General features: G+C 39.2%; 2 protein-coding genes across 5 annotated transcripts in view; both read right to left on the bottom strand.

Moving 5' to 3' along the window:
- VTA1 (vesicle trafficking 1) overlaps positions 1-17,863 on the bottom strand; it is a 44,838-nt gene extending 26,975 nt beyond the window's left edge. For 2 of the 4 annotated variants that reach the window (XM_075087788.1, XM_075087790.1), the window contains exons 1-3: positions 17,656-17,857; positions 3,679-3,773; positions 372-499 (exon numbers count right to left, since the gene is read on the bottom strand). In XM_075087788.1, coding sequence (XP_074943889.1) covers positions 372-499; positions 3,679-3,773; positions 17,656-17,764 — 332 coding nt within the window. In that variant the 5' untranslated portion in view covers positions 17,765-17,857. Of the gene's footprint in view, positions 1-371; positions 500-3,678; positions 3,774-17,184; positions 17,459-17,655 lie in introns of those variants that run through there. The other 2 variants (XM_075087787.1, XM_075087789.1) reach the window with 2 other exon arrangements.
- Positions 17,864-22,639: 4,776 nt separating this feature from the next.
- GJE1 (gap junction protein epsilon 1) lies at positions 22,640-23,579 on the bottom strand. The gene is given in 4 exon segments (XM_075089735.1): positions 22,640-22,736; positions 22,738-23,034; positions 23,402-23,453; positions 23,456-23,579. Coding segments are annotated over 4 exon segments (570 nt in total).
- Between the last annotated feature and the right edge of the window lie 2,136 nt (positions 23,580-25,715).

Raw genomic sequence — 25,715 nt, 5'->3', positions numbered from 1 at the left:
TTAGAAAACAGCCTAGCAAAGTCATCAAAGCTTTAGTAATTGTTGTAAATCAAACCACATAATGTATCATCACAACTATTTTAATATCACTGGACAGTAAAAACTATAGTGTGCTTGATGCCAAGCTCCATATTAGCCTGGGGTTTTAAAAGGCTTGCCAGTCGGTGATCAACCCCCTAAAGCACACAGGAAGGAGGATTCCAGTTAATGTGTGAAGTTAGACACATACAAGTAGTAACAAAGTAACAAGTTTTCTGAAAGAGAAATAAATGCATTAAAGCACAATTCATGTTTCCAGTCAAATTGAAGAGTTTGGATATTCAAATTTCCTGACCAGTATCTTAATTCAGATAACAAAGATTTTCACCTACTTATGAAATTGCCCCGCTCTGTCTTCATTGTCTGCATACAAAAACATTTTCAAAGCATAATTCTCCACATGAGCAGAACCAACAATTTCCTGAGTAATTGCTTCATTATCACCAAATTGCTTTTTCATCTGAAAAAAGTTAGAAGAAATACATTTGTTACCTTGCTAGACCCTAGCAATTCTGCAGTCTAATTCAAAAGAAGCTGCTGATTTAGACAAAGCCAAGTACAAAAACAACATACACTTTAATAATTTTACAAATCTCCAGCTCCTAACGTAACAGATGCTAAAAGTAGCATGTTAAAGCACATTCTTTTGGAGGGAGAAATATTACGAATAAGTAGCTCTGAGCACCATATTCAATCACAAAATACTTTAAAAAAACACAAACCAAAACAAAAAAACCATTAAAAATAAAATGCTACTACAATATTGTGAAAGAACAGCTACAGATATTTTTTCCCTTACTATCTGAAAGACAAAGCACTCTGGAGCCTGTGTCAGGATTCAACACAGTTCAATTGATAAAGTAATGCATGCTTTAGAAAGGTACTGTAGCTCAGAGTGATCATGTGTCTTTTCTCTTGTAAGTTTATTTCAGTGCAGTTCATTATATCTTTCAAAGCCTCTGAGCCCTACCTTGACCAGTCTAGTGACCTGTAGATTTACTGGAATTTTCAGTGTAAGCAGTGTACTGCAATTCAAAGACCTCTTTTCAAAGATGCTAGAGTACAAGAATCCTCAGGTTTCCTCATAAAAATCAGTAAAGCAAATAACCCTCTAACAGTTACAACAGGTGGATTTACAGCTTCTGAATAGGCTTACTGTTCACACATAAGAAAATCTCAGGTTATCCTTAGAGAACAAAAACAGGAACACTGTATGATACTAACCTGCAGCCTTTATTTTGCCAAAAAAAAGATTTTAAAACAATCTCTGAATGGCACTTATTTTTCACTGTGCATGTGAAAAAAAATTTAATCCTGCAGGCTGCATTTCCATATTTTTCAGATTGCTGCCAACTTTTTAAGATATAAAATGTTGCCAGAAAAGTCACTTGATTTCAGTAGTGAAAGGTAAACTTTCCAAACAGAACTTTAAATCTAAAGACTTTTGTCAAACACATAGTTTTGCGTTTTACAAAGTGTAATTGTTTTTCTTGCGAGTGTACCAATTTGTAAGTTGCAAGGTATGTAACTGAAATTAAACACTGAAGTTAATTGAAGAAGAAAATTATTTGTTTATATATATATAATTCAGTAGCCTATATATACACATTACGCTCAGAAAATAACTTATTACTCTACTTGATCTGATGTTCAATGGAGATGATTTCAAATGCACAAATGACAATCAGTTACATATGCTTTGAAAAATACTAAAGTTAAAGTTTTTTGCTTTTGAAATGACCCTTCACACAATCTGTGATTCAGTATAGCAGTACTGATGCTTTAAATGATGATTCATAATTTGAATTTAAATCAAGCAAGTTTGGTTTAATTTTACTAAAATCATTTAAATGAAACAGTTACCTACGGGAAAAGCAAACCAACACAATCACATGTAAAAGCATTTCTGACCGAAACATGCATTTTGGATACAAAATCACTGTACTTAATTAATTGACATATTTGGAATATTATGAAGTTTCTTGCAAAAAACAATCTGGTAATGTCCAGATGCATCTACACTTTTATTCTTTGCTACTATAAAGTTCAGGATTGTTTGCCAGCTTCTGTCTTAACGTCTAAAATAACCAATTGTGGCAACACACAGAAAAGCTGTGAGAAACATTTTGCACAGTCCTGCAGCAGCCCTTTTTGCCCCCTCCTGGATAAGGGCAGCTACTGAATTGCTACAAAGGTCCAATTTCTCAACATACCCAAGCTTGCTAGCCCCCAAAATGCTGCATTAGATCTGCTTACAAGTGCTCTCTCTATCCTTCCACAACTTGGCTATGTGGAAGGAACTTCGATACCTGAGCCTAAGCTCACACAGACAATCTTACCAGCAACTGCAAGTTGAAACCATGGGGTTTTTGCTGCTTTTCTGGTCTTTCCAGATTTGAAACAAAAGGTGTAACTGAACTCTGAAGACAGATTAGTTGCTGCAGCACCACAGGGGACTGAATAAATTTTAACAGTTCTTAAGGAATGAAGAGGAAAATCTTTTGGAGTTTTAATATCATCTCTCCTGCCACCTCTCTTCCCTTTTGAGCATAAATACCAGTTCCATTATAGACGTTAAAATTTGATGAAATAACACACCAAGAAGTCACTGCATACTGGATTTTTCATTGCTAAAAAATCAGAGATAAAATGTAGCAAGAAGCACAAGGTATGAATAAAACACAAATGGTTCACGTTTCTTTTTTTTTTTTCTGAAGAATTGAGGGCTGTTGCACTAGTTTCACACAAACTTTTCAGGCATTGCTATGGCTAGATTTTGGATAGAATCATTAACACGGAACACAAAAAGAACCACTGCTTCATTTTTCAATGTTATTTTCTGCTTCCAAATAAGCACCTAGACATTAAAATCCACATACTACTAGCTTTGAGACTATTGAAAACTACAGCATATGAACACAAACAGCTCCTGGAACTTAAACCGATCATCTGTACAATGACTTTACCTTTCTTTCTTTAAGTCTGTTCTATTTCAGGTTGCTTGCTTTTTAATATTGTCGGGTCCACTCAAGAGTTGTGGCATAGCTATCTCTTACCCACACAGATAAGACTGTGCTTACAAAAATTCACAGCATCAGATCCCCAATATCTAACAGAGGATATGATCAGAAATATCTTTATCTTTCAGAGAAAGATCTAAAAAACTCCCTGGGTACAACGGTTTAGGTCAAAAATTTCAAAAGCACCAAGAACTAGGCTAGCCAGTCCTAGAGCAGTGGAAATAACTGTCTCAGACTTCAAGGAATCAAAGGTAAATCCATGAAAAAGGTCTTCTAGAACTCCTGCATTTATTTTGTAATGAAATACGATTTCTCATGAGAATATGTATGAATAAAGAATTGTAATTCATGTTGCCTAGATAAAACCTTGTGGCAAACGTCTGCTGTATGAAATGTCAGTTATGTTTGTGCATGCATATAAACATACAAATATAGCTTTATCTCCTTTCAATCCCTTTGCCAAGTTATTACATACAACTTAAATTCACACAGAATGCCTGCATACAGAATAGTTGCATCAATGACTGATGACAGGAGAAAGTAGTACTTGCACAAGCTTAAATAAAAATTAAAGTAACGTCATGAATCATTTTAGAGAAGAGCAATAAACTCTACTTACAGCTTCCAACTGGTCCATAAGTTTGGATAAAAATTTACGGCATTCTGGGGTTTTACTATCAATCTTCATCCCTGTTTGCATTGCATACAAACGACCTTTAAAGGAGACAAAACACAAAAAAAAACCCCAGAAGTGATTATCTAAGGCAAAACCCATAAGCAAACAAAGCAATGCCTGCCCAAACACATCTGGAAGACAAACTCATCTTGGGGTTTAACAATGTGCTACTACAGTACTAGTGAGCAGTGACAGTGAAATCTAGGTATGTTCAGTCTTGCAGAGATGCTAGGAGATATTTTTCTAAGATTTATACTTTATTTTTCTCTTTATTTCTGATGATTTTAGACTGATGCTTGTATCACTGATGCAATATGAAGTGCTTTTGCAAATAATCACCATCCTCATTTGCAACACTCTAAAACAGGAACTTGATTTTTATCCCTAATTATACATGAATAATTTTCCTATGACTTACATATATGTATAGAGTGTATGGATATGTCTCAAAAATGGAACTTTGTGTAGCAGGAACTAGCTAGCTTTAAAACTCCACTTCAACAAGTGGAATTAAGCATCTATTATACCCATATATACGCATAGATATCACCAGAGACACAAGACAAACCTGATCTTTAAATCTGACAAGACAGACTTTAAACTTTCCCTGCAAGTCAAGCTGCCAGTTTTTCATATTATCTTGAAAATGAATGATTAACATATTCTGATTTGAAATTATCTTTTTACTACCAAAAACCTATGAATTTTAGATATGCACATGGCAGGACTTTATGTGCTTCAGGAAATTGCGGGTAAAACCAACAAACTATTATTTACTAGGATTAACATATAGAGAAAGGCAAATTGACAGTAACATTCAGTAACCAAATGCAGAACATTTTTCACAAAAACCCCCCATGTCACTAACCCTGACTGCTGACCCTCAAGTGCGTCCTACAAAACACCTTCAGATGCAGAGCTTAAGAAAGAAAAGCTGTAACTCTACCAAATATTATCATGAGCTAATTATTATGGCATACCGCAATGTCCTCCTTCCCACAGGATACTCAGCTCTGCAAGTGATCCTTACTTGCTTCAGAGCTTTACCATCTCCTTCCAAGCATCTCTTCACGCACTACAGATAGCGTTTTCCCATCAAATTATCTCAGTAAACACAAATACAACACAGTTGTTTTCAAACTGCACTTATCCTGATGTTTGCTGCAGAAGCATTATATGCACAAAAGCACATCATTATATCCTCATTTTGAGCATGACATGCTCAAAGTCTTGTCTGCCTTTTCCATCTATTATCAGTCTGTCTAATAAAATCAGATCTCTCGCTACCGAGCTTACCTAGGTTCTGTTGGTAAGCATCGTAATTTAACTCAGTTTTCTGGATTTTAAAAGTAGTATTTCACTTCTCATATACAATTTATTATTCCAACCACACGAAATGTAGACTCCTTATTTGGGAATGGAAAGATGAAAAAATTTTGAATGTTAAAGCTGTTGGGCTGCCCAACCATTTATAGACTCCCCCAAAGTAAGTAAAGTCCTTGCGGCCTCCAGCACCTCTCTACTTCTACATACACAATTTATAAAACAACCTAGCACCTTCATAGTCAAGTTTTAAGTGAAGAACAACTAAGTAAAAGTCTACTCTGAGCGAAACTTCAGGAATGAATAAAAGCTATGAAAACTACAACTGACCACGACAAATGAAAGATGGCAGTTTTAACAAAAATTGCTATGTAGGTTTCATCAAGTGACAACACTAACATTAAGCTAATTACCGATATGTACTCTTAACCCCACCTTATTTATCTTCAGGAAACCAACATTAATACTAAAAATTATGAAAACAGCACATGTAAAGCTGAAATTACTTTCGAAGAAATCCAAACACAGAAAGATAGAGATGTGTATTTAAGGCACTCAATTTAAGTCTACTGCCAATTAAAATACCCCATTCACATGATGAGTTAATGCTTACAGTCTTCAATTAAACTGATTTTTAAGTACATACTTGACTGTAAGCTTCTCAGAACACATTTCATGGTATGATTTAATCACGGAAAACTTGGAAATTAACACAATGGATACTAGACCTATGGGCCATCTAGATCAGTTATTTCTTTTTGACAGATGCAAGTATCAATGTTTTCAGAGGAAAGTAAATTAATTTTAAACTGACATAAGTTATGGTGACATAAATTCAGAACACCCTTGGTCATTACTGGACACAGGTTTATCTTACTTGCTGAAGTGTGCACCTTCATATCTCTTCCAAAATTCAGTTGCATAAAAAGACCTCTGTTTCCATATGAATGGAAATCTTGCAAATGTCTTAAGTCCTGAGGATCGGTTTAATCATTAAAAGATCTGCTTATTTGTTATCTGCTTAACTGTTACTCTTCTGTTACCTATATGTGGCTTTTTTTCACATTCACTGGAAATACATCCATTTAAAGAATGAAAGCATGATAATTTTTTTCCTCAACAATATCCAAAGGGGTGTATTTGCAGGACTGTGTCATCTGTATGCTTTGTAGGCAGCCCTAAAAAGCCAGTCCTCTTCCCTCTTAGGATTTCAGAGACTGGAAAAACTTGAAGAGTCCTTCATGCATTCCAATAAACAAACGCAGAAAAGTGAGTCGAACACATAGAGAACACAGGTCAAAGAACAACAGTTACAGATAATAAACATGTTTTTCTTGTCTACATATAAATTTACACTGTGGGTGACATCAAGCAATGTTCCATACCACCCCCACTTTCTTGCTAACAAGACTCTGGGATCAAGGTGCCCAAGAGTCCTCAGGTCATTCAGGATCGAAGGACTATTATCCAAAGCATACACAGACTGCCAAGAAAACATAAAGGTGCTCTAGCAGCAGCTCTACAGATATTAAGAATGGACATATCCTACAGACAAACAATGTCACCTGAACTAAGATTAAATGTGTTGCACCTGTCACAGCAATTACATCTCTGTACCACACGACTGACTATGCAAGACACTTACCACATCTAGCCATCAAACTCTGATTTGCATCAATGTCTATATAAATTGGAAAGGAGATTCCCGGCATGACCTTATTAACTAGTAAAAGGTCAAAGCACACTTAAGTTACGCTAACAAGAGAGTCGACTGCAATGTTTAAGAACTTTCAATGTTTGGAATTCAGTACTAAAAGGGAGTCCTGACTCAAATACCTTTGATAAAACAACCTGATTGTAATGAACTAGGCAACCTGCAGGTCAGAAAATGCAATCCATTCCCTACCACTCAAAACCTCCAGGAACATCAGTTTCAGTTGATGAACTGAAGATACAGAAGGCAAGCATACTCTCCAGTGTTTGAAATTCACCAGTGACAAACAAAATGTTAAGTACGCTTAGGCACACTTACTGCCTTACTGTCCCGCTATAGTAAAAGGTGGGGCTTGGGGGTTGACGACGTGTATCAACAATCATTAAACATATCAAGCAGACAGGAAGCGAAGTACTTGAAAAACTGAAATAACTAGAATTCCTCTGACAGAAACAGAATAGGATGAAGAGAAATAATTTGGTATTTGCCTCTACAGACACTACTGAAATAAAAATAATATTCTTTTAAAGTTTTAAAGTTTTGCTTCTGAAATTATCTGAATGAAGAGCAACATGTGAGTGAAGCTGAAAGCAACAACTAATCCCTTGCCTTATTACAGAAAACAAGAAAGTGTCTTAACTCTCTGCATTTTTGTGTATTATTATAACATCTTATTCCTAAGGCAAGGAATCTTAATTTACCAAAAGCAAGTTTTTCCATGTCTGCATCTTTGTCATCCTTCCCTCTGCTCTAAATCTGAAATGTCCCAAGTATTCTATATGAAGTCTATCTGTAAGAATGTGTGGGTTTTGATACTACTACCTTTGCTAATTGAAGTGTCAGAAGTCTCTTACATGTGGGATAAACATGTAGTTTATCACATAAATATTACTTAAGTTAATGATACATGATAGTAACTGAAAGATGTGCTTTGATCCAGTGAAGGAAATCTATTATGTCCTTTTCCTGTTTAACTTGCAGTGAACGGGCAAACTTACTTCATTACTGAATTTTCAGCAGCAAAAAGCAACACACTTCTCCTGTGTTAACATCATTAGTGAAATTTTAAACTGGCAATTAATGCTCGAAGAACTGTCTTTCATGTTTATGTTGACAGGTAATTTCATTGGCAAAGAACTCATAAGCAAGAGGCCAAAAGTTTACTGCCTCCAACATTTCTGCTGAGAAAGCCAAATGTAACATGAGTTCAGTTCCCTCCCCCCCCGTATCTGAAAGAAAACAGAGCAATTATTTACATTCCTTTAGATACAGCTGTTCTGGTTTCTGTAATATTGCAAAAACAGTGGAATTTATTACTACCATGCTTGCTAAGTCACAAAAAAATTTGCTTTAATGCAAGTGGTTCAATTTCTAATAACTAGAATTTAATCTCCTGAGTGATATGGCACCACAGAAAGAAATTATCTTAGTGTTCCATATATCAATTGCATTATTCCACCTTTTAAAAATACCGCATTTGAGATGCCAATTTACATCAAATTTATTTCAGAGTTCTTCTCTTCAGAACTTCTCTCTATCCATTGAAAACTCATTATAAAGTCCATGTCCCTAATGACCACAGTAATATACTGTAAAACTAAACAACTAGACTTACAGGAGCCATTTGCTTGGTAACTTTTGATAAAAAATTTCCTCTGTGAAAAGCCGAGCTGCTGAAAATTCAGATACAAAAAGACAACTAAAACCCATACATTGTAGCTGCAAAAGTTTGCAAGTTTTTAAAGCCTAAACGAAGTATTTGAAGAATGTAGACAATCTTGGAATTAAGTGACCTGTAATTCCCATCTCTCTTCACTATTTGTGATGAAGATCTGGAATACCTGGAAACAAATAAATGAATGCAATTACTAGTTCTTTTTAAGCTTGTTCTATGCACTTGGCTTCATAACAGATACACTCTATATTTTTGCCCCCTTTACCCAAATCAAATAGCAGAAAAAGGTTTTTGGGTGGCCAACAACAGTAGTATATGCATAAATTAAAGCACTAAGGAGGTAAAGGAAGCTACACAGAGCTAATATAATATTAATTAACATTTACCCAAGTAGAGCTAAAGTTGTTTGTAATCTTTTATGCATGAAGACAGAACCATATTGCCAATTATTAACTAAAAGAGGGTTTGCTCTCAGTTTGCAGACAGGACATTTATCTTCACATTCATAAAGACTTGGCAAGTAACCATTCTCAGAAAAATGTTTAGCCAGGACAACTACAAAATTTATGTCTTGATTTGTTGCCCTTAATCTTTGTTCAGCAAATACTAAGTGTGGGTGTGCTGGAAGGAATTATACAGTGAGCTTTACAGAAACTTTTCTGCTTTTATTTATGTCACGTAATACCACGTTATTTTCCCTTTGCTAATACACAGCACAATTTCAGAGCGAGTATTTTGTCTTTAGTACGTGCCAGGCATTCATTCCTAATACACAGTAAGTTATTCCAGATTTATGTTTGGATTACAACTGAAACTCCCCTCACTCCCATTTTAAACTCCGTGCCAAGAAAAAATACTGGAGAACAAAAGTTCCAGCCAGCAAGCATGCACAATAGGTTGATTCTGTCTTCTAAGTTCTGTCCTACTATCCATCTTTCTTTTTCCTGGTCTAACAGGATCAAAAGATTACAGTTCTTCTCCCCCATGTGTATTTAATTCTCCAGTATAGGAAAAAAATTATTAGGAACTGAAATATTTTTGACATTTAATAGTAACAGATTGACATTAAACAGTAACAAAAACATTGCCATAAACTTTAGCCATATTTTGATTCTGATTAAGAGATGAAAGCTTTTTCAGGCTGTAATTTATTGCTCATTCATGTTCTACACCTTCCTCTCTCCTTTGTCAAACCACTGACAGAAAAACATTTGTTAACTGCTTTCTGTACAGGAAGACAACAGTTGGAATACAAATGTGGGAAGCACGGGACACAAAAACATTAAATCGGATTGCACTGAAACTGCCACAAATGTACTTTCATAATGAATGCATCTGCAAGAAAACCCCAAACATTAATTATTCTTGCTTTCATGAACATTAATGTATCATACTCCATTCATGTAATTTCTGCATGCAGATCATAAACATATGCCATTTCTAGATTGCTAGATCAAAGTTGTCTGAATTCAAAGACTTTTTAAAATAGATTTAAGAGCCCTGACAAACAAACTTTGAAGGGCCTGATACCTCCTTTTCATTATACGATGCTGAAGGAAATAGGCAAAAGACAAGGTAAATATTAGGCTGGCAGCATCAATTAAAAATCTGAAGCATTCTAGAGAAAACAAATTACTTTTAAATATTAATTTTCAAGTAAAATTGGTTTAAGGAGAAATGCAAGAAAAAAAATTGCTGAAACAGAAGTGGGGGGAAAGAAGACTACACACAAATTTAATTAAGAAACTCAAAAAAAAGGATAGTATCATGACCCCCCTCTTCCCCTCAGATTCTTTCTTAGTTTTCTAAATCCTACAGAGGAAAATGGACCGGTAACAATATATTTCAAGGTTAGGTTTCACGCTAGACAAACTTTGTCAAGACGAAACTATCTCCAGTAAAATGTCTCTTACATAAAATTACTGCAAGTTACAGTAAGTTACATTAGAATTCACTGTTATTGGAAGAATAGCAACTTGTAAACAAACTAAATAGGTGAAACAAAATATGCAATTATAAACAAGTGTGGTAATTATTAAGGTTAGATGACGAAACAAGTAATATAATAATATCTATCATGAATCTTAGGAAATCACTCAGTATTCTACACTGCCATTCTTCAGTGTGGTTTATGGACCAATTCTGGTCTCGCAAAATTTGAGCATGAGATTTATATGTGGAATTCACAGGTTTCTAAGCTTTTGCACAATTTTTTAAACTATCAGTATTTTTCAAAGCTTGTCTCTAAAGTGTAATAAAGAAAATAAAATATTTCTAATTAAAACAGAAAAACTACCTTACTGTAGGATTTATAGTAATTGAGATCTCAAGAAATCAAAAGTTGCAGAAGGCAGCTACTTTGGATTATTTATGGTCAAGTCATGCAGATAAAACAGCTTGTAGTGATTAGAGCACAAATCTGAAACACTCCTGTGGAATGCCCTCCAGCTTAGTTTAAACTGGAAGAAACCTCTTTTGTGTTCTCAAACTATTCTGCGAGGTGAAATAAAGCACCCTAGATGGGTATGACCATGAGATAAGTTTCCAAAGTGCACGCCTCATCTTAATTGCTAACAGCATCCAGGGCTGCATGAGGAGAACATTGCCAGCAGGTTGAGGGAGGTGATCTTTCCTTTCTACTCAGCACTTGTGTGACACACTAGAAGTGCTGGGTCCAGTTCCAGGCTCCCAGCATAAGAGACATGGGAAAGGCCACAAAGATGACGAAGGGCTAGGAACATCTGTCACAGCGGGAGAGGCAGAGAGCTAGAACTTTAGTCTTGAAAAGAGAAGGCTCAGAGGATCTTACCAATGTGCACAAATACCTGATGTGGGAAGGGGGACAGCAGGGAGTGAAGACAAAGCCAGACCCTTCTCAGTGATGTCCACTGACAGGACAAGAGGCAATGGGCACAAAATTAAATACAGGATATCCCCTTTAAACATAAGAAAAATCTTCTACTGTGAGGATAATTGCACTCTGGTACAGGTTGCTCCCAGCAGCTGTGGAGTCTCCATCCTTGGGGACATTCAAAACCTGCCTGGACAGAGTCCTGACCATGCTTTGAGCAGGGGATTGGACTAGGTGACATAAAAAGTTCCCTTCAGCCTCAATGATTCTGTGATTCTGCAAATTAGAATGCTGATATTGATGCATCCCTTCTTCAGAAGTAGCAGCAAACTTCAGGCAGGAAAAAACAGATCTTGATTCTATTTCCAGAGTTTCAGGTTGAATAAAGATCCACCAAAAAACTGTGAATTACATGGTGGAAAAAATGCATGTTAGTATATTTACACCATACAATTGAACTTTAGGAGTTTTATACAAATACACATACCTCAGAAGTAAAGTTTCAATCTCTAAAGCACGCTTGTTCTATTTTGTGTTCTCATTCCTATCTCTGTCAGAGCAGATTATTTTAAATATTACCTATGTAATCAAAGCAAGTACCAAAAATACTATACAACAGTTAACATAATCTTTAATTTTTGCTTCTGCCCAAAGTTTGCTTTGAGGACTGTGGAGGTTTATGTATTTATCTTTGTTATTCCAATCGCTTCTCACTGTTTTTCTGTCTCCACAGACAAACCAGAGTTTTAAGAGCATAGTTTTCCCACTTACAAATCTTTGAAAGAAATCAGAGCAAACAAGCTAAGACTGAAGACAGAAAAAATAGAACGCACAGGGAAAAATAAAGAAATTGAGAAATATTTTTAGTTTATACTCATAGTACAATCAAAACAAGTCCCACAGTGCACTATGAAATGGATATCTACTTAAATATTTGACCATTTCAATTAACTTATCCTGAGTAAGGAACAGATAAGATCTAGTCTTCAATATGTAATCTCTAATAATAAGCTTTAAATAATTTGTAGTATTAATAGCACATAAAACTGTTTCTGCCACCAGCAATATGAGATTATGGAAAATGTACTTTTATAAATGGATTATACAAAACTGTTACAATAAATGGATGTTTAAACTGGAAAGCTCAAGAATTTGATCTTAGTAGATAAGGAATGTTGTAAGAACATGATTTTACGCATTTCAATTCTACAATGACCTAGTGAAATGAAGTCAGTATGTGCAGAACCTCTGCAGTGAGATACAGCAAACACCAGTTACTTTTATTTCCTTGAATACTTCTGAATTACACGCATCTTCAAAATCAGTCATTCAAAATGCACCAAGATACAATAAAAAGTTGATTAAATTTAAAACTCAATTAAAATATTTGTCTGTTATTAGTCCTCTGCTTTGAGGAAGGATCAGTAAAAAAATTAATAGTATTTAGTTGTAAAATTACACAGTAACTATATTTCCCAAGTTCTCAGTCAGGCCACAAACTTTATTTTTTTTGTCCTCTTTTTTTTTTTTTAATTAAAAAAAGAGTCTTATAATTGGTATGAAGTGAGAACCTTGTTTCATGGATGTCTGACTAAACTTGAAAGTAAAAAGCCAGTCACATTTAACAGATGGGTATTTCCATTAAAAGCTGCGTGACTTTTGATTCAAGAAGTTGTCAACTAGTGAAAAAAACCCACAACATTTCTTTTGCCTTTTCTCTCCTGCTTGATCCCGCAAAAACATAAATATCAATGCAAAAGTAAGGTCCTTTGGAAGGATTCTCTGGTGTTTTCCTATCTCAAGAATTTGAGAATTGTAGGAGATTTTCTTCACACCTTTTTTAAATACATCAAGTCTATTGATCTCACACAAACGTTTTCTGATGTTTTGCAGTCTGTAGAGCAAAAACCATCACAGCCCTGCTTTTCCAAAATTACTAGACTATTATTTCATGTTGCATTCACTGGATATCCAAACGCTGTTGTGTGTTACAAGTTATATATCATGAAACATTAATGCTTTTCTGGCAGTTTACTGGCACTCTCTCAATACTTTTGAATTAGAACATCAATGACCAGTAAGTACAGAAGTATAAAATAAACTACCAATCATCTTTGAAGAGAGCTTAACACGACCACTGAAAGGCTGAAACAACAGCTATTAAGGAAAATCTTGCTTTAAACACTAAAACATAAGTTTTCAGAAGAGAAATCCACCTCTCAAACCTTGCAATTTTTAAAAAACTAGCTTCTGAGTCAAACTGCCTATGGCACAGTTAGAAATATAATTTAGTTATTACACAGGCCACAGATTTTTTATCGAAGCCTGCCTCCTTGTGTTTGCAGAACAACATCTCAAAGTAGTCAGTCACTCATGTAAGTTTTTAAAATAAGAAAATTATTGACAACTAATCACTTATTTTCCTTTTGCTAGGCAATTGGTGTAGCATCCTTTACTGGTATTCCCTTAGACCTATCGAATCAGCTGACCTTTACTGAACCTGAAATACTTAATGACAGTGATTAACAAAATAATATAAAAATGTGAAAGTATCATATGGGGAGACAAGCATTTTAAAAGAAGGTGCTATATTACTGCGGTGCTGAACACCTACGTAAACCATAAAGCATTTAATGTCTTTAAAAGGATAATTACTTTGTGAGATCACATCCTGTACAACTTAAATAAGGTTGGTTTCTTTATTTCTCCGCAGGCTATGTTCTGAGTATAACAAACTTTACAACCACGTAAATTTACAGTACATACTGGCAGAAGCAAATACATATTTTATTGCTTCAATCAATCATGTTATCTACTCAATTATGTCCATCTACTTTTTCTAGCCCTAGCCACTGATAGTAACAGTTTACAAACAACATACAAAGCTACTGATCACATGCTACTTTGAATTTGAATACGTAAAAAATTGAGCTAAGCATGAAGGCTTTTTAAGGAATACACAGGACTACCGGAAATAAAAACATTTTGCAATGTTTCTAGCAAATACCACAACAAAAAGCATCTGTGACATGTTATGGTGCACAAATGCATCAATGTTGTTCTTCAACCTTTTATTTTTCACGTGGAGAATTATGTGGCCATTGAAAAATACAAATCATCCCTGCTGTAACTATCCATATTGTGTAAAACAGAGATTAATGTTCATCAAATTACTGTTTGCTTAAATCAACATATGCCAGCAATATAAAAAAAGTAGGACTCCTGTCTTCTCCCCAAGTCACTGTGTCTTGTTCCTTGTCTTCATGTGGAAGCATAGCTGTTTAAGCGGTAGTGAATTGGCCTGGCTGAAAAACAGCTTATTGTTTTTCATCATACAATTATATCAGTGTTTGCTTCTGAAGCACGTTAGGGTTGGAAATGAGAGTCCAGAAAAGAACTACAGTATCATCTTTAGGTGGCAGTGCTGGTTTATGCTAGTTTAATGCTTCAAATGAACTATACCCAAAAAAACATAAAAAGAAAAAATATTAAAATGGTGAACACAAATAAAATCTGTAACTGCCATTCAGATTCCTGGCTTTCGAAGCACGGGAATTTCTGGCAGAAGTGGATGCTGATGAGAGACAAAAATAATAATATGAGCAGTAAATAGTTGCTCCTGACAATTTTATTGCTGAGCTACAGAAAGTAATATTTTAGGTCACAAGCATCTTACCAGAGTTCACTTGCTTCTGATATTGAAATTAGTTTGTGTAGCAGCTCTTGTTATCAGAAATATACAAGTGGAATTGAACTAAAATGCACATAAATCAAAACCTAGCAAACATATGTCCATACGGAAAACTACTGTGCCATGGAAACATTAATATTAGGACCAAAGCTTTTGGCTAGGGATGAGCCGCTCCTGGCAACATTCCAAAGCTTGGACTGACAGTTACATCCATCATATGACCAAAATTCAGATGTTCCCCCTCACACACTGACTGCACAAGCAGCCTTGTGACAAAACACGCAGCACTGTCCCATCACATGACCTTTCACAGCAGGGTCCCCTCGGCTGGCTGCTGCACCACACCACCCTCCCGGACCCAGGAGGTGCACAGTGCCAGGCACGCCTGCAAACAAGGCTGGCGGAGCAGCACCAGCTCAGGGGACACCACCACATGTTCCAGCAGACACCAAGCTCTCCTCACGCTATTCCTTCCACACAATACATTACAGCAAATGTATAGAGCTCCTCTGAAACACATTCCAAAGACTCTACAGAGATGTTCAGTTTTTTTCAGTGAAGCATCTAATGAGGAACGTTGCATTAACTCCACGTAAAATCTGTGGAGTTTATCTGAAAAGCGTCTTGAAAATTTTTTGTATACCCAGACTTACACTTTTAAAAAGCCTACCTTTTTAGGAAATCCTTTACTATTCATAGCATGCTGGACGGATATGTAGTAGATCTTTTTGACAGCAGCAATATTAATAATTAATACTTCGGGATTCCACATAATTGTTCCAAACCCACAACGTTCAAAATTAATAGTTCATAATCCTTATTTTCCCCTTCAAAGCCAGAATTAAAATAACAAAAAAAAAATCCTACGAATCAGGAATTTTGCATTTTAGTCAATACAGACAAACTCATCAACCATATGAGGAAATAAGTGCCATCAGTGGAAGACTGGTGAAAATTAATTCTTCTCCTTTGTGTACTGAAAAGAACAAAGGATCCAAGCAAGAAGACCTGCCTTGAAAAACAGGTATCACTGCTTTTCACTTTGTGTAATAATGTAATGAGAAAGATGTCTCTAGAATATAGACTATACTATACTCAATAATGAATCAGATGTGCTAAAGCACTCAAATGAAAAAATAAGATATGCAAATTTTTAGGGTACCTAGGACAGACAAGGCAAAGCACTTTACATAAAATGCTAATTATTCAACACAGTTATTTCTTTTCCTGTACACTGAGACTTACATTAAGTTTCAGAATGGAAAAGACATTCTGAAAAATACAGATTGCCACCTAAACACTTCTGGTCTAAAATAAAAATAGATTTGTATTTTGTTACCTACAGTAAATGCTAATATTTTTATTGCATAGTCAGACAGGGTGTTATATTTGATAAGAAACCCCAAAGAAATAGAGAAAAACAAAACAAAACAAAAAGTGCCACTTGACCCAGCTGGTGCTTCCTGCCATCAAAGTATTTGTCCTGTATTTTTCCAGTAAAAAAAAGCAAGTACTATTGAGAACACTGAGTGTTCTAATATGTGGCTGTGTCGCTTCTCTGGTGGCACTTTTCCACATTAGCACTGTATTCCTGCATAACACATAAAACACATTAAAATTATTCTTCTGACACTGAGCTGAGAGTTTTATCAGAGCTTTCTGAAGCCTGACTTTCATGAGTTCATCCTTCTAAACTTATGATTGCATTACAAATGAAAGTACCAGTTCTAATTCTCTTTATCATTTAACTCTTTCTGAAGACAAGCTATTGACAAGTAAACCACCCAAATGACCTCCCCACATCTCAAGAAAAATACAAACAACATAAATGCACACTTCTGGTGATCTGCTAGTCCACAAAATTTTCCAAGTGTGGTGATTAACTGTGACAGGAATTTTAGACTACTAACAACAGGCTTCCGTTTCTCAATTAACTGTGGAAACCCTTTTAGAAGGGCTCACTGACCACCCTGACAACAATTAGCTTAGAAGCCATACGTTAGCTTGGAAAATCTACATGTTCATTTGAAAGATTTGCAGTAAATTATTTTTGCTATATTCATTCCAGTGAAACAAGCAATAGAAGAGCAACCCACTCTCCCTCTTAAGAGCGCCCTGAAGAAGTGACAAAGCCTCAGAGAAAATAACATGGACACTATTAAGAGAAATAAAGACTCTCAGCCCAAACTGCTTACTCAGAGACAGGACAGAAAGAAGGAGGTCTTTTCAGCAGGAGAAAAACTCCGAAAAGACTCTCGAACGTTACTTTTTTGCGATACTTGTTAGGACTATCCCACAGACTTGACTTTACACACGTGCGCACAGTCACGCCTTTGGGCTGCTGGCATATCCACTACCACTGCAAAGAGGCTTATGTCTGCAAAAATCGAGGACATGGAAGACGGGTTGGGGCTGGCAGCTGGAGCGGCGGCAGCGAGGGAGCAAGCCGTGAGCACCCCGTTCCGCCCCGGGGGGGGACTTCACCCCCCGCGCCCGCCCATCGGACGGGCAGCTCGCGCGACCCAACCAGGCAGAAAGGAGGGAGGGGCGCCCCGCCCGGTGCAGCGGCTGGTGGCGGGGGGGCGGCGGCGGCCCCCAGACAAGGACAGCGGCGGGGCGGGCCGGGCTCGGGGCCGGCGGGGCGGGGCTGCGGCCGCCTCACTCACAATAATACGCCACCACTGGCTCGCGCTTGTCCAGCTCCTGCGCCGTTCGCAGATGGTGCTGGATGCTCTTGAACTGCGGCGGCAGCGGGGGAAGCGCCGTGGCCGCCATAGCGCGGGCGGCGAGCCGAGGGGAGGCGGCGACAACGGGCGGCCGACGGCGGCTCTCGCTCCCGAGCCTGGGGCCGGCCGCTTCCGCTTCCGCTTCCGGCACGGCACGGCACGCCGGAGCGTCTGCGCGGTGCGCGAGCCGGTGGGCTGCTGCCGGTGGCGGTGCGCCCAGGAAGAGCGCCCCCTGCTGAACGGGAGGGGCGGGAGACGGAGCAGGCGGCTTCTGGGGGCTTCGACCCGCCTCGGCCGGGCGGGATGACCGGTCTGTCCGCCCGCCCGTCTGCCCGTCTGCGGGACCGTACAGCTTCACCTGTCTCCTGCGTGGCTCGTTAGTGTTTGAAAAGCGTCCTACAGCCGCTGTGCGGAGGGCCCTGGGGACCTCGGGCCAGCCGGGACTTCCCTGTATCTCTGAAAACCAGGAATAAAACTCCTTAACACTGGGTGTTTTAAAGAGAGGGCATTACTTTATTCAGCACCTTCTGGGCCAAGGTGTTCCCTTTTTAAACTGATGTCTTCACATCTGGCCTTCCCTTATCTTCACACCCTTCTTTGTGGCAGGATGTCTCCACTGTTAGTGTGTAGGACGTTCCACTTAGTGAGGCATCCATTGCTAATACCCTCCTATCTGGCCTAGGCATTATTTACTACCTTATTAAAATTCTCAGGTGTTAGTTTCTACTCCTAACTGTGATCCTTTCTTAACTACTAACGACTCCTGCGCTATTGCATTTCATCCAAGAAGAATATATATGTTTTAGGTAACTCCCGGGCCCAGCCAGGGGATAGTGTCGGGGCCCCAGCCCTGCCCGGCCACCCCCTGCCCCTTCCCTTGCACCCTCCCCCGGGAGGTACAGCTGCATGTAAAACTCCTTTTCAGGCTGAAAAACCTTCCCCTTGGGCTGCCCTGTGGCTCCCCAGGGGCGCGGGCGGCCCTCGAGCCCTCTGCCCCTGGGCCCGCTGCCGCTCACTGGAGCAGCCTGGTGTGACCAGCGGGCTGGTCAATGGCCCTTCACCTGGCTGGGGTGCTCCCTAGCAGCCATCTGGAAGCCCTCCAGCCTTGGGACGTACACATCTGGGAAGTGGTGATCCTGCGAGAACTTTTTCTCAGAGGAAGCTCCAGGGATTTCTCTTTTTGCTGAGAGGGGATAAGAACAGCAAAAGAAGTGGGAACCACTGAAGCAAAATGGTTTCAGATGGATCTAACAAATTGCAATATAAATTATTTTAGTGTCTGTCGTCTTCTCGCTCTGACAGCACAGTTAAATGTCTTTTTAAAGTTTCTTTTAAATGGCCTGGTTGCCAAAACTTCCTCCTGGTCTCAAAATGGCCGTCTGGAAGGCAGGAGAATGTCAATGCTCCGGGGCATTAAGAAAGGAGGGAGGCACATGTTGGGAGAGGTGGCTGCATTGTCTCATTGCTATCATGGGAAAGTGCTGTAAAGAGAATGAAAGGAAAATGATGGCTGAACAGAAGAAAGGAAGACAAGAAAGGAACAGAACAAGGAGTGGTTATAGGACTGGGATGTGATGGTGATGTACTAGAAGTTGGCTGGCCCAGAGCAACTATACCTTTGATGTAAAGGTAATCATGTCACTTTACTGGGTGTATTTAGCTCGTTTCATTGAAGAAGATAGCAGGAACAATTATGACTTGTTAAGCGAGAACTGAAATGGGCATGATGTCTGGCTAGAGACAAAACCGACTGCAAACGTATGAGCTGGGGATTTCTTTGAGTGGTGTCTGTGAATATAAGGCGGCTAGAGTACAGTGGAAAACAATGAAAAAGTCAAAGAAACACTTATAATGTGATCCTGATGTAAGCAACAAAAATGCTACCTACTGTGTTCTGGGAGACAGGACTTCGTGTTCACTGTGTAAAGAAATAGAACTGAATCAAAGAATCCCCAAGTGTATTATGTAATTCCGTTCATAATGGCAACAAATGCTTTCAGGATCATCTCAAATATTTGCTAAGCATTTGAGTTAAAATCAGTGTAACGCTGAAAAACACATGCAGGCATGTTATAAATCTCAGAGGGAGTAAGGGTGGAAGGAAGCTGATAGAAAGCAACGTAGATGAGGACAAAAGTGGTGGGAGTTTGGAAGACTAGCAGAGAGAAAAGTTTAGAGACACCTGAGAATACAACGAGTGCCAGGAAAACAAATGGCAAATACAGGAGAGGGAAGTGTTGACAACCATGGGGAAATGGTTTCTTTACGTGGACATAATATCTCCATCAACATGTTCCAGAAACTAATGATGGAATCAGTCACAGAAAAACATTTGCACTAAAAGGCAATAACACATGTCTTGTTTTTAAATGAAAAACTGAAACTGAGGAATTTGACAATTTTAATTTCAGAAGAAATACAGAAAAAATGGGCATTGTATCTGATTTGGAAGAAGAACATGTTTTGATACATTCCAGATTTTGACCACCAAGGGCAAGGTGGTGGGTAATCCAGCTCCTAGAGCCCCTCAGGGGTCCTCAGGCAGTCCCGTGCCACTCCTGGCTCTGCAAGGCTCTTTATAGTAACAGGGAGGTCCACTGAGGGGCTGGGGGGTTTGGCACTCCTCTGACCTTTCTGAAGTGCTTTGAAATCTACAGAAGAACAACAAGCAACGGAGATATTAAGCACCAGGGAAAATACTGACAAGGTCATGATGAAGCCATTTTATTATTATTATACAAACATCTGTTTAAGTGTGACTTGAGTACAATTGGTTACAACTGTACCTAGCACATGGAAGTAAATTCTTCCTTTTAGTATTAATATATAGATTGTATTTTATTGTTAAATAAAAATATTTTTACCTGAGATTACAAGTTTAAAATGCAAACAATAATTCCAGATGGGTACCGATGTGTACAACAAAAAAATAAGCGTGTATCGACCAAAGCACATGGTATATGATGCAAACGAGAAGTTAGCACAGTGATTCTTATTCCTCTTGTAATGCTTGTAAATATCAAATTACTAGTTTAATGTTGCACAAATCTGATAGGGTTGACTGGACATATATTTAAGACAACATATAATTTATTTCCATAGGGAAACAATAGCACAACATTAATGCTTTAATACAGTGAAGTATTTAAATTTATCATCTTGTTCTTGATCAGCTTATTAAAAAAATCACACATCTAGTTGTGACCCACTTTGATTTAAGTGGCCCGGAGGCAATCAAATCCAAGACAACTAAATAAATCAATTCCATATGTGTAAAGAGGAGTAATTTTGTGGGTGAGGATTACAAAGCTCTTATAATCCAACTTTGTTTGGGACTGCTTAACTAACAGCTGGTGCTCAAAGATTTTGTAGTAAATTTTCCAGATTTTTTTTCAAATATTCCTGAAAGGTCCCAAACACTGTCACCAGGATCTCAACTTTTTATGCTTTTATGCTGAATATTGCCTATACTGTGCTTTTTTCACATAAGTTAAACTTAAAAAAAGATGTTCTTCCCTCAGTGTTATAGGCCTCAAGCTGTGTCCAAAGATGCTGATAGACTCCTTTTGACTTTGCTGGTTCCTGCAGCACTGTTAAGTAGTGATAAGTCTGAGTTTCTTGTTTCAATGAGATTCAGAACAGAAATTGTTCCATTTAGTAGCCGTAGAAAATAATGAAAGAGGAAGAAACCTTCCATTTCTTTTCCTAGAAATTGAGGGTATTTGAAAAACAAATGGTAAATAGCTAATAGTTGTGATTGCTATTTGTATATATTCTATAGGGGAAACTACCTCCATCTTTCTTTCCAGTTCTGAAATCTGTTTGGTTTTTTTTTGCAGTACCTCACTTCAGCACCAGGAATTAAATCACTTCTAAGTTTAAGATGTCTGTTAGTCCTTAAGAAGAAACTGTTACACCGGCTAACATCTGATACCTATATGAAGTTCAAGACCTAAACTATCCAGATACACTTATTGCATTGAACAATTTTAGTACGCAGACTTCTTTTTAACTGTTATTCGAGTGACTTCAGTCAGAGCAATAAGAAGTTAGGCGTGACACAGCAAAAAGTTCTGTGGTCTCAATTCTACAGTCACACACAGGCAAAACTCTCGCTGAAATCAAGGCGTGACTGCACCCAGAAGAGGCTTTTCCCCAAGATTTTCTTTTGACAATTTTAAGCCTCTACTACAAAACTAAGTCACAAAGCCCTCCTTCAAAATGTGATCATACAAAATTGGTAATAATATCCTAAGCCAAAACATTATGAGGCTAAGGCAGCCCAGTCAGCACAAAGAATACTATGCTAGTCTTTCACTTTTAAAAGGAGATTCACAGCTAGCAGATGACATTAGCTGGGCTGCTGCAAGGTTGATACTGATGGATATGTCATCACCACAGCCTAAGATGCAGGTCTGAGATGCAGGCTGCAACAGTAGCACTGCTTGGGAAAATGTTTGAACACTTTCTGGTACCCAGAGATTATCCGCCGTCACTGCTTAACTCTCAAGCCATAGGAACATCTAAGAAATTGGAATAGTTTTTCTTGGCAGGTCTGTAACCTTACTCACTCCAGTTGCATGTGTTCAGAAGAGCTGTGAATGAAAATAGATATACAGGTAAACTCCTCCTCACACACAGACACTGCTCTGGAGGTATGTGGCAGGTCATGAAAATGTGTTGCTCTTGGGAATCTTATTGCCTTTTGTCTTTACATGGAAACAAAGATTATTCACAAAATGGGGTGGAATTCACAAAAAGGTGAGCAATAAGCGTCAGGTGGCTACTCTGCAGCAGTAATCATGAGTGTGGTTCTCTTCTGCAACACTTCATGGAGGAGAGGAGATGTTTTTTGTTATAGCTTGAAATCATTGTAAGAGAACTGCAGGCGGACAGGGTGATAAATGACTAGGGGTGATTGACATCACCGAGTTTTTAAGAAACATAGCCTTCTACATGAGATCTCAATAATTCCAGCAACACGCGAGACCACTGTAATCACAGTAAATGTGTACATTGCAAAGAAAAATTGTCTTTTCAAAGTACTCTGACACCAGGCACCAGGTAATGCTAAAATTTTTTCCAAGGGCTTCTACATCATACATGTGGATTGCGTTCACTTTGAAACCAAAGAGCGGAATCTGAAACAAAAAAGCCACAGCTTCAAGGGTAATCCTTAAGAAAACAGAGAAGATATAAAAACCGGTGTAGAATGACTTTTGGAGGAGATCTTCCTGTTTGATGCTCTTACACGCAGCACGAAGGTGAAAAAAAGCTTTGGGTACCAGTAGAATCACCCACTGTGACGCCCAGAATGCCCAAAATGTAGCAGAAATGTAGTTGTCTGATCATTTAAAACTGCATCAGGGCAGCTAAAACGTGCACATATTGCAAGTCTGTTTTTAATACGTAACAAATGTATAAACACTTGGATAACAACAAAGGTAGAATCACTGTTATGTTTTAATTTGAAAAGTTCAGTTGGTTTCTGAAACGTGAGGGTTGTTATGAAAGATTGAAAGCACAACTCCGTATTTAGTCACAGATTAAAGGTTATTAAAAGGAAAATATTGATGGAAAAGTGAAATGATAATTAGCCCATCAGTCACGACTTCTTACACGGAACAAATATGTTTACTTTTTGCAGTTTATTTTCTTAGCATGGGATTTCTGCAATAAGAGAATTACCTAAGGTGTTACAGGCCTGAACTGGTTGTAACAGAAAAGATTAACCTCTCACAGCTGAAATGCAAGGCTTCATTTCCATAAATAGCAAAGCCCAAAACCCCAAGGAAAAACATACGAACTGAGCCAAAGAAAAGAGCGTGGAATTGGCCAGTTACCATTGGTGGCCTGAGCTGCATATCGCAGGGTTATTCAACACGAAAACAAAAATGAACAGCATTATTGTTGGAGGCCTACTTGCTCTTTTTCATCATCCAAAATACTTTATTCTACTTGTTTTAAAAGGAGAGCATTTCCCTACGAAGGCTGCAATAGCTTTCTGACAAATAACGGCTTAGAACACCTCATTGTTGCTAGCAGTTTTATAGGAACGTTCATTTGTCTAGCACAAATGAGTTAATTTGTTTCGCTGTATTCTGCTGTTGCAGAACGCACCACACGGAGCCGAGCGCTCCGACCCAGAGTCCCTTCGTTTTGCCGTTGATTCGATTTACGTGATGTCGGTGACGGCAAAGTAAGGCCGTCATCGAACCTCGCGCTGCTTATTCTCGCAAACTAAACTTCATCTTCCCCGAAGGGGGGCATTTTGAGCCTCCCGGCGGGCCTGTCTGGGTGGGGGCGGCCGGCACCGCTCCTCCGCAGCGGGGATCCCCGGCGGTTTGGGGCCGGAGCCCCGCTCCCGGCTCCCCGCTCGGCCCCGGGGCCGCCCCCGCCTGCTCACACACCCCCCGAGGAGCTCCGCGTGGAGCCGGGGGACGTGCCTGGGGAAGGCGGCCCCGACCCGGCTCCCTCCGTCCTCTGCCCCCGGGCGGGCGCCGCCGCCGCCGCCAGACGGCGATCCCCGGCCAGCACCGCCCCGCCGCAGCCGGGGGCTCCCCGCCCCTGCCCCGCCGCCCTGCGCCGGCCTTCCGCCCCGCCTCGGGGCTCCCGCCGTACCGGGCATCGCCCCAGCCCTGCCCCGCCAGCGGGCCCCCCGCCGCGCCGCCTCGCCCCGGCCCCGGCCCCGGCGGCAGGGTCCCGGTCAGATCCCGGTCCCAGGAGCCCGCACCCCACGAGCTGGGGTGCAGCGGCAGCCTCCTGGGCTGCCGACAGGTTCAATTTACCCCATCTAGAGCTTCATAACTTATTTTTCACTAAGTCCAATAAAAAGTAAGGATGCAACCGAACTTGGAAGCTGTAGGTCCAAGATTCTGAATTCAAAGAAATTTGGTTAAATAATATTAACCTCTCCAACATTGCTACAAATAACTTAATGGCAATAATTGCTATTAATAATTTTCCAGCATACTCCATATGCACAAAGGCAAGAACTCCAGAAGAGCTATGCATGGGAGCTCATGCATGCGCCAGACGCTCCTGCTGGTAAACAGCTGCAGGGACACACCTCGACGCATTAATCTGAGCCTAGTGGGAGTTTTATGAGGAGGTGGAGAGAGGAAGGGTGGAGATGGGAAACCAGAGGAGGGGAAGAGGTAGCTCGTCATTCAGTCACTGGTGCGCAGTAGCTAATTCGGCATGCTGAAGAAGATGCACAGGGAAGTAAAATCCAGCCACCAAATCCGATGAGGGGCATTTACTCTTTTGCCTCTAAACTCATGAGAGAGATTCACTTGTAATTGGTTGCAGTGTGACTTCAAGCTGATGTAACAGAAAGCATTGCACACTCTGTGATGTATGCTCACAGGCACGGAAACATAGGCAGGAGGAGGGAAGAGGTGGGAATCGGGGTTCATTTTTATGGGTGGATTTGGCTGCTGTGGCTCTAAAAGGTCTGTATTAATGGCATGATTAGAATAACTCTTGTAATACATCGGAATATGCTTTGTAAGGGGAACCTTCTAAGGGACTCTACATCTGCTGAAGCAGCTAGATTACGAAGAAGGTGGAAGTGCTTCAATAAGTGCCTGTTATTTACCGCAGGTCATTTTTCAGGCAGTGAATGAAATGTCTGCTTATCTCCTGGAGGACTGTAAAAGGTGCTGTCTTAGTAGCACTACGACTGGGTTTCTAAACTTTTTTTAATGCAATCTGCTGCTCCACTGCATAGAGAGAATGCTGAGGTTTGTGTATATTGAACGAACCAAAAGCAATAATATTTCACAGTGGTATGTGATCTGCAATAAAATACTGTGGTTCTCAGGATGTGTGACTAACCTTCACAAAAATACAATAACTGTGATTACAGTGAATTGTTTTTCTTCTGCTTATAATACATATGGAGCTTAATTATAATCCAAAAGCAATTTTTAATGTTCCCACATTACTATGAAATTACTAAATTGGCTCAGCATGCTGGACAAATGTTTAATATCAGT

This window comes from Phalacrocorax aristotelis, chromosome 3, assembly GCF_949628215.1.
Source record: "Phalacrocorax aristotelis chromosome 3, bGulAri2.1, whole genome shotgun sequence".
In the NCBI taxonomy this organism is placed as follows: Eukaryota; Metazoa; Chordata; class Aves; order Suliformes; family Phalacrocoracidae; genus Phalacrocorax; species Phalacrocorax aristotelis.
Note: the sequence above shows the minus strand (reverse complement) of the source record. Positions and strands in the feature narration are given on the sequence as shown.